Consider the following 13,068-nt stretch of genomic DNA (forward strand, 5'->3'; position numbering starts at 1 on the left):
AAGTTACCTGAAATGGTGTGTGTTTTTGAAATTATGCCAACAAGCAGATCAGTTAGACCCATGTATTTTTTCTTTTGATTTTTAAAGGCTGCTTTTTATAAATTCAGAGAAGTTTAGGTTCTATCTCTGTCTCTTGTAGCCTACTGCCTTCCTCTCTTCCTCAAGTAACATTAAAAAAAATCAGTAATTTTCCTTTGTTATTTTTAAACTTTAAGCAAATATATATATATATATAGTATTACAAGATATAGTATATGTATATATATATACTTATTTAGTATTACTACCACCCTCCCCTTTTTGGATGAAAGGTAGTATACTATATACACTTCTTTCCACAACTTTTTTCAATTAACAATATATGTATTCAGGAGCTCACTCCAGTTGTATATAGGGCACTTCATTGCATTATTTTACCATAATTTATTCAAGTAGCCATTTACTGAGGAACTTTGGGAGCAATTTCCAGTATTTTATTACATATAGTGCTGCAGTGAATGGTCTTGCACATACTTTTACCACGATATCTTTAGGATAGAGTTCTAGAAGTGGGATTGCTGGCTCAAAGTGTGAATGTGTATAATTCTGCTAGATATTGAGACTCTTTTTACTTCTGCAGTACAGATGGAAGAACAGACTGAGACAGCTGCTCAAGGTCACCTTACCAGTCACTGACAAGTCTGGGGTTTAAACTTAGATGTAACGGGTCTCCACAGACTCTGTAGGTCACGGGAAGAGGATTTGCAAGGTGGGAGAGGCAAAGGAAGAATTTTGCATTTGGAAGTCACATTCACTGAATCACATATTCTCACGCTTCCAACTCCCAGCGCACCAGTTCTTCCTTATCAGAACCTCTAGTCCTCTGAGCTCTCATACTTTCTCTCATTCATCACTTTCCTCCTCATCCGGTAACTGAGGTATCACTGCCGCCACTGGTAATCTGGGCCAGTAAACCCGGAAGGTGTGTGGAGGGCTTTGCGCATGCCCAGCCACTACGCGCAGATTGGAGCCGCTCGGAGGCAGGACCAGAGTGACGTCCTAACGGCGCGCCGCTCCCTGGCGTCCTAGCAAGGTCGCTTTGCAGTGCAAGTGCGCGCGTAAGTGACAAGACCCTGGTTCGGGGGCGCGCCGTATCCTGCTGCCTTGGTATCAGCGGTGACATGTCAGGGTATACGTCCGACGAGAAATTGCGGCTGCAGCAGCTGCGAGAGCTGAGAAGGCGATGGCTGAAGGATCAGGAGCTGAGCCCCCGGGAACCGGTGCTGCCCCCGCGGAGGATGTGGCCTATGGAGCAATTCTGGAATAAGTTTTTGCAGGACGGGGCCTCCTGGAAGAACGTGGTGAGTGACAGCCCTCCCCCACTCCCACCCTGACTCCCGCCCCGTAGCGGACCCCGGCCTGGCTGCTGGGACGCCTGCTCACTGTAGCCACATTAGGGACTGACTCGCTCCACCCCCGAAAGTTCCGGTAGTTCCCCAAGGGAGAATCAGATTCTACCGAGACTTAGGTTTAGCTGGGACGCTCACTGGTCCCAGGAATCATAGGCTGGGAGTCGGGAGTCAGGAGTCAGAGTCCGGAGCTTGTATGGCTTCGGGATGGTCTTGTCCTTTGGCTGTCAAATGTGATGAGAAGGAGGCGAATCTTCGCCTGGGTTTTACAGGACACTGCAGGCTTGCTTCTCTTTTGACTGTGGAGACCTTCCCTCAGAATGATGGCCAAGGATTCACTAAAGTTAAAATTCAATGATTTTAGTATTTGAAGACACTTGTCTGATTTTTGAGGTTGAGATTATAGAGACCAACTAACTCTGCACTCGACTACCAGAAGGCACAATGAGCCTCTAGCTGGTAATACAGCTCTATGTAATGACCATTAAAGAAGGGGTCCTATTGGTATGCTGAGTGAGTCATATTCAAGAGCCCCCTTTCTTAACCGCTACTACGTACGTTGAACACACGCTTTCATTTAAGAATGCCATTCCTGGACTTTGCAGAAAGTCACTCACTCAAGTGCTATCTTTATTTTCAGGGTCTCCTGATATTTTCTTGAGGTCGTTAATTAAATCACATCAATTATGAATGATGAATGCTGTATCTCAGAATTCCTTGCAACTTTGGCTAATAATAATGGTAATAATATAAGGAACACTTCGGTGCTTACTTTGTGCCTGGCACTTTGCTGAGGGTTTTACACGTGTTACTTTATTTATTTTTTTACTTCCATAAGGTAGAAACCATCCCTAATCCTCGTTTTAAATATGTGGAAACGGAGACCTGCAGGAATTCAGTGATTTACCTGTGGTCCCAGGGCTAGGAATTGAAGAAGTTCACTTTGAAATCCATGTGTATTTTATTGTGCTACAAAGTCTGGTGCAAATTTTTCTAAGAAAGTGGTATTAGATACTTATTTATGATGGTAAAATTAAACTCTAATTGAACTCTCCTCTCTTCTCACCCTTTGTGTCTCTGGCATTACTTAACTGATTTGGCAGCCACTGGTTGAATGTTGACATCCCACCCGTCAGCCAGTGATGTAAGGAAGTAAATAATCATTTGTTGAAATCTGTCTTACCTTACTTTGAGTTAACTTTTTCTTTCATAATCATATCTGTTACAACACTTAGAATCTAGATTGTCTTTTCCCTGACAGGATAGGTCTGTTTCAGTCAAATTGGCTGCCATGGAAAAGTTCCATTTTTAGATGTCTTTTGCCTTTCTTTTTAAAAATACTGTGTCTGAAGGCACCTCAAAGTGAGCTTGGAACACCCTTATCCCAGTATGTAAAACATTCTTTTTCCAGCATTAGTGCACTCAAGGTTGTCTGCCCTACAGGTAGAATGATACAAATGGTGTTTATTATGGATATCTGAAATTGATAAATTAGGGAAATGACTTTACCTGAAAATTCTGTAGTTCTGATTACTCTGGTTAAATTGATTAGAATTATTTCATTATTTATGCCATGTTTTATCTTAAACAAACTTATAATAAGGATATTTTTAGAAGTCTTTTAAAAAACATATTTATAAATACAGTACTATAGTTTTGCAAAATGCTGCTTCTCTTAAGCCTCCTTTGCTTTGAACTCTGCAGGTGTCACCTAGCAGGCACTATGTTTAGTAAAAATATTCGGTGTACAGACTATATGGAAATACGTAGCATTTAGAGATTTTACAATAATCGTGATTTTTTATATCACTGATGCTTTTTTTTTCTGCCACAAATGTATAAAAAATAAGATATCTATTTTGTGTATGTTTTTTTTCCCCCAGATCTATAAGACGTACCGACACAGTATCTTTGCTTTTACTCATGTACTGATCCCTTTCTGGATTATTCATTATTATCTGAAATATCATGTGAATGTAAGTGTGCTTTAAGTATGTATTTTTCAGAATTTATTTTTAATATTGTACAAAATTATTTCCTATGTGGCAATGCCTTACCCGGCTCTACTTAGTGGAAATAATCTGCCACTTATAACTGATTTTGAATTACTTTGAATCCTTTTAGGTAAAAGGTTTAATGAAACTTAGGTAATGTATGGTTTTTCAAAAAGTTGATCTTTATATTAGTTGTTTACAACTTGAATTGCATTTCCTCATGAAACAATGTTTAAATGATCAGAAATGTAGTTGACCTAATAATACTGGTGCAAACTCAGCGTCCTGAGTTGGAAGGGAGAAAATAATTTCTGCTCCTTTTTTTTGAGCACAGATCTGGTATAAGATAAAATTCACAATAGATAAAGGTTATCTTTGTCATCATTTCCTTTTCCTTTGCTCTGTCTGGTTTTTCACAACTTACTTTCTTTAGAATTCAGCATGTCCAAAAGCTTGAATTTTTTTCACTGAAAGATCTTGCATTGAATTGAGTCTGTTGCCATATTTTAAAGGCTAGGGATACCCTGGTGTAGGGTGTTAAATCCCAGGCAGGGTGAGGAAGGAGTGCATTTTGGGGAGTGGCATGGAAGGGAGAGTGTTGGTAGTTGCCCAGCATGGAGTTTTGTAACCCAAAGAGTGAGGAGGGCATTCTTGTACCCAGTGAGGAGGCTTAAATCCTGAGTGGGTTGCTGAGTGGGTAAGGGGGCAGGGAATTGGTGAGTGGAGGGCAGCAGTGTCAGCAACCTGGTGTAGGATATTGGAACCTGAGTGAGGGGAGGAAGACATCAGGAAGGAGTGTGGTTTGGGGCAGTGATGGAGTTGGCAACCCAAAGTAAAGTATCAGAAACCGAATGAGGTGAGGAGGTTATTTATACTGGAGTGTGGTGGTGGAGATGACAGGAGATTGGTTATATACAGGAAGGTTGATCAAATGAGAACATATGTTGATGATACTGGAACCCTGAATTCTCATTGTCAGAAAAGGGAGTTATGCATATGGAATACAGGGAGAAAACCTTGTGGTACTGGAATGGAATTGGAAGTATTGGTGTGACTCATGATTTTTAGTATGTATTGATAAATATAGAAATAAATATAGCTGTAAATGCAGATTTACCTAGCTCTGTCCATTGATAGGGCCTGTGAGCATTGCTACCCCATGGTATCAATAACTAGCACATCTAGCAGCTGGGCTTACTTTCTAAATATAGTTTTCCACTGAAAGGATCCAGAGCTCCTTGAAGAAATGGCTGATTCCAGGGCCGGGGCAGGGAAAGTACAAGATGAGCTTGTGCCAGAAAGTAAAGAAGTGTGTTCAAAGAATGATGGAGATGAATCAAAAGGACAGAGTCAGCTTGAAAAGACTCCCACTGGAACAAATTTGAGCAGCAAAATAAATGATAGTAATAGATGAGAGCCAGCTGGATAAATAAAACGCAAATCCATGAGTCCATGCTCATATAAATTAATTAATAAATGGACAGAAGAGAAAGCTTTTTTTTTTGTACAGTAGAGTAAAGAAGAAATGGACAAAAAAAGTCACCATTTGAGAATCATCATAGTAATATTTTATTCAGCCAGGGAACATCAAAAGGTGCTAACATTAATCCCCAAATTCCTACCTTCAACATACTTATTTGTTACAAAGAGTAACTTTGTAATGGAGGAAACCTGGCAGACATCATCTTAATCAAGAAATCTAAATTACATTACCAATAATGGGACAGACTGAAATTGTGTACTACTTGATAGGATGCAATAAGAAGAAAACAATATGTTTTGCGATGTTCCTGCCAAAAATGTATAAGCTGAATCTAATTGATGGACTTTTCTGCATAATAATTGGCTTGTTACCTTCAAAAATGTCAAGATCATGAAAGTTAAAGAACCATGGAAGATTTGTTCCAGATTGAAGAAGACTAAAGGGACTTGTCAACTAAATGTGAACTTGATTCATGGGCACAATCTGCTTCGTCAAAAAAAAAAAAAGAGATGGCATTGGCAGTCAGAACTTTAAACAGCCTACACGATGGATGGAGAACTGGTTATATAAGGGGGGATTTTTTGATAACTCCAAACAGTTATGGAGACAAGTGATAAAATTTGAATGGGTTCTTCAGACTAGATAGAAGGTATTAATATATCAATGTTAATTTTCTGATCCTGATGGCTGTATTGTGATTATTTTAAGAATATTGTCCTTATTTGTAGGAAGTACACACTAAAGTAATAAACCAGTCAGCAATTCACTATGAAGTGATTCAGTAAAAAAAAAAGTTTGGGACTGCGTAACAAATTGTAGCTAATCCAGTTGAGGTTTGCTTTCCTGTAGCCTGATGAAAGGAGAGTGAAACAAATAAGTGGGGTTCTCAGAAAATTCACTCTTATGTCACTTGTTCTCTGTTGACTGTGTGGGTTCTTTAAATTTCTGATTGCTGACAACACCTTTGTTTTCTTCACTAAGATTACCTCTGTTGATCGTCAACTATGGAATGCCTAGTATGTCTTCCTTTATTGCTGTGGAAAGAATATATAAGATGAAATTCCTGACTTCAAGGAGTTTATAATAAAGTTGGAAGATAGGTATGATTTGGGTAAAAGTATGGAGGAGAAAATCTGTTCCAGTTAGAAAAACAAGGAGTTAGTAGTTAGCATGGTCTTGTTTACCGAAGATAGGATTGCCTGGAACTGCGAGTCTCTTGGCTTAGTAGGGTGGAACCAATAAATGGAAGGTCCTGAAAGCTAGGCAGAGGAGGTTGAACTTTACGTGGTAGGCAGTGGGAAGCTTTCCATTTTTAAATAGGAGAGTGAGTTAATAAAGTGATATATTTAAACATAAAAAACCTTGATATGTAGGGTGAATTGGAGGGAGGAAAGGATTGACATCAGGCAAATCAGCTGGAGGCTATTGCAGTTTAGTAGATATTAGTTGATGAGAATCTGGTTAGGGCAGAGATAACAGGAATGAAAAAGTAAAGTGAAGCCAGAAGATACTTTTTCAGGTAGAAATAACTCAAATTAAGTTGAGTTTTATTTTTAAGTATTTATAGGACATATTAATGACCCTAAAAAGGAAAATCTTTTTAAACTTAAAAATCATACATCTAAATCAATTACACATTTTAACTAGAATCCTAAAACTAATCTTTTAGAATCTCTAATAGCCTGATTATCTTAAACATTACAGATACTCTATATCAGAATATATGGATTGTCCCAGTGTTTTCAGAACTTATTAAATTTGACATTCATCTGTTTATACCCTGGGTTAATTTATCTTGTTATATCTGTATTTAACTAAATATTTCTAGGATTAAAAAAACACTTATCTCCTAAGAGAAGAAAATTTAACAAGCTGAAGTTACTGGGTTGACAATTCAAGACATTAATATGGCTGCTTACCTGAGGGATTCATACTTCTAGGTGATTTTTCCTGAGCCACAGATGGACGTAGTTAAAGGTTTTATGTCAGTAGATGTCCCAAAGCCTCTCTTTTACGTTATTCTTTGTCTTGGTTTGGTTAGGCCTGCATCCTCTACTGTTGCACCCAGTTTACTTCAGCTAACACCTTTATGCTTAATTGAATTTAACATTCTCTCTGAAGACATTTCAGTATCTTCTTGCCTCTGGCCACAGTTTTTAGAGACATTTGAATGTCCTCACATTGTATTCTGAGTTTCTCTCCTGCTTTTGGCTCCAATTTGCCTGAGTCTTAAATCATGCCAATAATCTTTTAAATTTTTTGGTGTGGTATCTTGTACAGATGTGTATGCTTAATTAGTACATTTATTTAGCACCTCCTATGTGCAAGGCACTGTTCTTAACACAGGGATATACAAGGCAGATTGAGTTCCTGTCTTCATGAAATGTTTAGGGAGACTGGCAATAAGCAGATAAGCAGAGAGGTATATAATGTTATAGGAGGTGATAAGTCTATAGAAGAAAAACTAAGGGTAAAAGACTAGAGAGTGACAGGAACTGCTATTTTTATTAAGCTTCTTTGAGGAAGTGCTATTTGAAAAACACAAATGAAATGAGGATCTGGACCAAGCAAGTATTTAGGAGAAGAGCATTTCACGTAGAGGAATCATTAAGCATAAGGGCTCTGAGGCACAAGCAGGCCTAACTGATTGTATTAATACAAAGAAGCCACTGCAGCTACAGTTCAGAGAGAGAGAGAGAGAGAGAGAGAGAGAGAGAGAGAGGGAGGATCAGAGAGGTAGCCAAGGGCCAGATCGTTTCTTAGAGATCACAGCAAGGACTTTGGCTTTTTTTTTTGGAAGGATCATGAAACTTTGAGCAGAGGAGTAACAGGAGCGATGCATCTTAAAAAAATCACTCTACTCTGCCTGCAGTGTGGAGAATAGACTTTAGGGAGGGCATGAGCGGAAGCTGGGAGACTAGTAGGTGAAAATATGATAAAGGCTTGGACAAGGGTAGTAGTACTAGAGGTGGTGAGAAGCAGTAAGATTCAGGATAAAATCTCCTCCTGCTGAGGAGTCAGGGTTTTGGGCCTTCGTAACTAGGAGAATGAAAATGCCATTTACACAGATAGGGAACAGTTTGGCACTGAGGGACATTAAGTGTTGGACCTGATTAAGTTTGCAATGCCTGTTTGATCAAGTAGAGATCTTGAGTAAATAATAGGATGTATGAGTCTGGAGCTTAGTGAAAGTTTGGGGCTTAAGTTAAAAATTTGGGATATGAGGGGAAAAAAGGAAAAAAAATCGGTGCCAGCGTTTCTACTGAAAAAAAAAATCGGGATATGATCTATTTTATTTTAGAAGAAACTCTAAAACTATAATTAACAGAGCATTACTTTTATTGCAGACAAAACCATATGCCATCGTTGAAAGGAAGCCCAGAATATTCCCAGTAAGTCTTAAAACATCTCTGATTTTTCTTCTGTTTATTATATTTCTCTTTCCTTTCCCAAGTGATCATTAGACTAAAATTTTCCTTTCTTCTCACTGAAAGTTTAAGTGCCTGTTTTGTATATTCTTAGAAAAAAAAAGAGGAGGAAATAATGTGAGGTAGCAATTACAGTTGAACCTGGGATGTGGGCACATTTCTTTTCACCCTGGCTGTAAAGCTTGTGCGACCTTTGTAGTCCTAAAGTGAATTGAAGGTACGAACAGTTTTTCACTGGTGCCATTTCACGTAGGGTTAAGGACTTAGGGCACTAGCCTGAGCAGACACCTGAGCATTGTAACAGCAACTAAATTCCTCTGTTATTATTTCCAAACTATCATTTCCTATGGCAGTTTGACCGTAACGTCTCCATCTGTGAATTTATAATCTGTCAATGTGTGCTTTAAATTTTATGTTATGAATATGTAGGCTATTATCCTAATTTAAAATAAGTCTTCATCATTAAAAGATTACATATTAGTCCGTTGGTATCTTACTAGCTGTTTGTGAGGTTATTGTTTAGCAGAGTCAAATACATGTTATGTTCTTGTTCCATTTCTAGTCACAGATAATGAACTACCATCAAGCTCTAAGTTATATAATTTTAGAAAACAAAACTTGATGTAGATTCTTGCTTCTATCAAATGACATGGTCACAGTAATCCATTGACGACTGCAACAGAAGGGAATTTTAGGGAGAACTACCAAAGTTGGCTAACTCTTCCAATTGGAATTCTGCTTTAGGAAATAGTAGGGGATTTCTTCTGTATTTCATTGTGTATAATTGATGTGTGTCAGGGCCTAGGTAGGCTCAATTATCTTGTTGGTTTCAACAAGTTAGGTAATTTATTTATTCTTCCATTTATACATTTGTTTATTGTTTATTTTGCCATTACTGTTCAAAGGAAAAGAAGGAGGACTCTCTTTAGAAGACCATATAGTGATTCCATAGCATCTCTCCTACTTCCGTATTTTTTGCCACTGTGGTTCTTTCCTGTTTCTGTACCTTTGAGAAGCTGCCCCTTTGAAGACCTGAAGAATGCTCATCTGTACATACCTTAGAATAGGATAGACAGTAACAAACAAACCACCAAATCTCAGTGGTTTAACAAAAGTTTATTTTCTATTGACATCACAGACTAGCATAGGTCAGACAATTATAGTGAGGCCATTGGGACTATGAGGCTCCAAGATCATAGGGAAAGAGAGGGCTGGATGTCTCAGGGGATGATTTTAAGGTCTAAGCTTGGAAGTAGCTTACATCACTTCTCTTCATGTCCTGTCGGCCAGAACTCATTCTCATGATCCCACATGTCTTTGTGCTTTTTTATGTTTCTCAGCCTCCCATACCTGGAGTTTCTGCCACAGTGTATCCTTCTAGTCAACAAATAGCTCTTTGCTTCCTTCTTCCCACACACGTAACACAAGTCCCTTTCCTAGGGAGAAACCCCAAGGTCCCGTTACATCACTGCAACCTATGATCTTCAGATGATGTATAGTAATATCCGTCAGGGTTATTCTTGGAGATTCTTCTCTTGGAGATTTGAGGATCAATGGCAAGTAAACTGTATCCCTTGCCTCCCAACCACGCCCATTATTCAACGATGGAATTTGGACAGCATAGCAGTCACTTGGCTCTGAAACCCCAGTGGTCAAACACTGTAAAGCCTCCTAACCCCTGTGTGTGGGAAGTTACTTGAACAGGAACTGATTTTGCTTCTGGAAGAAACACCTTTGTTCATTGTTCTTCCTGGCCCCTGGCTCAGTCTAGGGGGATTCTTTCTTTTCCATTATCAACCTAGACCACATCTAAAATGAGTACTGGGAAGTATGCCCTCCTTAGGGTTGTACAGCCTTTAAAATCTACCTTCTGCTCACAGAAGGTTGAGGGCCACAGGTTGTTTTAATCAGAAACAGTCATAGGCTTTTATTGTCTGTATGTTTGGTTTGACCATCTAGTTCTCACATTTGGCAGGCATGGAAAGAAAAATACTTGGTAGGAGTCTAATCTTTTTGCTTCTAGTCAGTCCCACATGCCAGTATCTGTGGTTTCTATACATAGTTGTCTCATTTCTTTGTCCTTATTCTACTGCCTCTCTCAACTCAGTTGAGAGGCAGCTATGTGGAAGCCACCAGAAACACACTCTAGTTCAAGGGCTACCTTTGTTTCAGTCTGATCTTTGCCACGGTGCTGGGTCCCTCTGTTTACTGAGTTTTATTGGGCTTCTGTTTCTCAGAATCTTTTCAGTGTTGTTACTGTTTAGAGATTCAGAAACAATCAATCTGATTTTCTAATATTGCAAGGTCCCGAATTTTTAGATTCTTATTTTTATTTCTCCTCTCAAATCAGCCACTTCTTACCTGAGCTTATGTTTCTTAAAATACATTACTAAGGCAGCCACTAGTAGTTAAACACATACTATAACGTTTTTTCAGGTACTTCTCCTAGAACCTCAAGTTCATTAGACAGTCTGCTTCTAAGTTATTAGTGCCTTTTGTTTCCATCTTATAGCCTCCAATGCCAGTGTCCTTGTAGCCCCACTGCTAAGCCAGTGCCATGTGGTTCAATTTTTATTACAGCAGCATTAGTACCACTTCAAGTTATTAATTTCTGTGTTAGGGTAATGCTAGCTGTGGTAACAAGTTTTCCCCCAAGTATATAATGGCTTAAACATAATACAAATTTATACAGTCCTGAGCCACACCAGGTCAAGGAATGGTAGGTGGTGATGGGGATAATTCTACTCTACTAAGTCAACTCATGGACTATCAGGCTGATGGAACCTGCTGTCTTAAACAGAGAGCTGAAATTAAAGCTAAGTACTTTGCCTAAGATTATACAGCTTGTCAGTGGAGGGTTCCAGGATTCACACTACTTGGTTCTGGCTTTAAAGTCCATGCCCATTCTGCCATACACACTGCATCTAGGTTTGGAAAGACACCCGAACCAGCTGCCCAAGGAAAGTTTGCATTCTGTTTCTAATATCCATTCTGAGCCAAACGGTAAACTGGTGACTGCCTAACACATTCAGTTGCTGGGAATACATTACCGCCTTATATTGAAGATGTTTACCTGCAGCTTTCTAGGGCTTCTATTTCTTGGGGCCAAGCAAATAAAGATTATCCTTTTATCACTTTGTAAAGACAACTTTCATGTCCTTTCTAGTCATTTTTGAGTGAAACTTTCCCTATTCTCTCCCTTACACCTTAAGATTTTGAATACTGGTTGCTCGTCTTTAGACAGCTTCTATTTTGCCTCTGTCCCTTTAAAGTGTGAATGCCAGAAGTGAACTAGATTTTCCAGATGACCAAATAGAACTGACCAAATGGAACTATCACCTCTGCAGACAAGATTTTTCACTAATGCATCTTTGTTTTTCTAGGGTGATACAATTCTGGAAACTGGAGAAGTAATCCCACCAATGAAAGAATTTCCTGATCAACATCACTGAAGATTACTTTTAAAATTTCAAAGATGTTTGAGCCCAAGTTTGTTGCTACATTACCACACTTACTGAATATATTTTCTGGAAAAGTAACTTTAATAAAGTTTACTCAGATGTGTGTTGTCTGTTTCTTCCCAAACTGTATGATTCCCTCTGTACAATTTGAGACTCTATGACTTATCTAACAATAAGTAAAAACTGGACATGCTAAAAAAATGGTATGGGCAATCACCTACTTTTTCTGGCCATTTTTAATTTGGAAAACAGCATGTAGAAAATTATTTAGTCACATGATAGTTTTTTCTTAAACAGTACTTAATCTTCTGTGATGTGAAGGTATACAATGTAATGAAATGTTGCAATAAACAAATAAAAGAACAGAAGTTCCACACACTTTTAAAGCCTTTCTGAAGCATTTCAAAAGAAGTATTTTAGAAACTTTAGATTAAAAGGCCTAGATGTAGGTTGCTTTGTTATGTGGGAACATAAAAGACAAATCTCTAAGTATATGAAAAAGTAGCATATTAGTGGCTATTATAAAGGACGGTATACAAATATGAATTTCGAAGCATTTTATTAAAGATTTTACTTTAAATCGAGACACGTGTCAGATAAGCATGAGGTAAAGAATTGTATATGCATAGAATCAAATCCAGAGGAATTACAAATTTTCATTTATCCCGAAGATTTTGGGTATTTCTTCCTTAGCTGTCGTCGTGCAGCTACAGTTGATGCATAGATGACGTATCCCCAGGAGAGCAATACGACCGCGAGGAGCAACTAAGAAATGCAAGAGGAGGAGTAAAAGCAAAAACACGTGAGCGGCACTTCCTCCTCCCCCCCATCAAGTTGGTGGGAATTTTAGTGACAAACTCGTATAAATGTGGTTCCGGAAGCGAGTACACCAAGCCGCTCTTACGTAAGAAGCGGAAGAGCGTGTCCTCCCGGAAGAGGCGGAGTCGAGGTGAGGGAGTGAAAGGCTTAATTCAGCAATGGATTTTGGAGTTTCTGGGCGCTGAAAAAATAGCGGGCTTTCGCCCGCGGGCCTCAGGAGTCGACTCCGTGGAGCCCCTCCAGCCCCGGGACCTACCGCTGAATAAATCCGGTCCAGGGTGCGGCGACTCACTGGCTTCATGGTAAGGAGACGGCGGCGGTCCGCGGGCACGGGCGGAAGCCGCAGGCCCTAGAGTAACCTCCGGGGCGGTGGCTGCCGGGCGGTGGCGGCCATCTTTCAGCCGGGCGCGAGTGCCCGCCCACTCGCCTTCCGGTGCGTTTCCCCTCGGCTGGGCCGGCCTCTTCCGCCCGGAGCTGTGGGCGGTGTCACGTGAC

General features: G+C 39.5%; 2 protein-coding genes across 2 annotated transcripts in view; both read left to right on the top strand.

The window, feature by feature from the left end:
- Window positions 1-1,160: 1,160 nt before the first annotated feature.
- NDUFB6 (NADH:ubiquinone oxidoreductase subunit B6) lies at window positions 1,161-11,855 on the top strand (the record flags this gene model as incomplete). Its single annotated transcript, XM_079927933.1, has 4 exons — window positions 1,161-1,340; window positions 3,272-3,364; window positions 8,213-8,257; window positions 11,677-11,855. The coding sequence occupies 4 exons, from the start codon at window positions 1,161-1,163 to the stop codon at window positions 11,743-11,745; spliced, it is 387 nt and encodes a 128-aa protein (XP_079784059.1). The 3' UTR covers window positions 11,746-11,855.
- A 670-nt stretch (window positions 11,856-12,525) lies between these two features.
- Window positions 12,526-13,068, top strand: part of RIGI (RNA sensor RIG-I) — a gene marked incomplete at its 3' end in the record, with an annotated part of 64,819 nt that continues 64,276 nt past the window's right edge. The window contains 1 exon segment of the mRNA XM_079926551.1: window positions 12,526-12,875. Within this exon segment, the coding sequence (XP_079782677.1) occupies window positions 12,873-12,875 (3 nt within the window). The 5' untranslated portion in view covers window positions 12,526-12,872.

The sequence above is a fragment of the Stenella coeruleoalba genome (genome assembly GCF_951394435.1).
Source record: "Stenella coeruleoalba genome assembly, chromosome: 7".
NCBI lineage: Eukaryota > Metazoa > Chordata > Mammalia > Artiodactyla > Delphinidae > Stenella > Stenella coeruleoalba.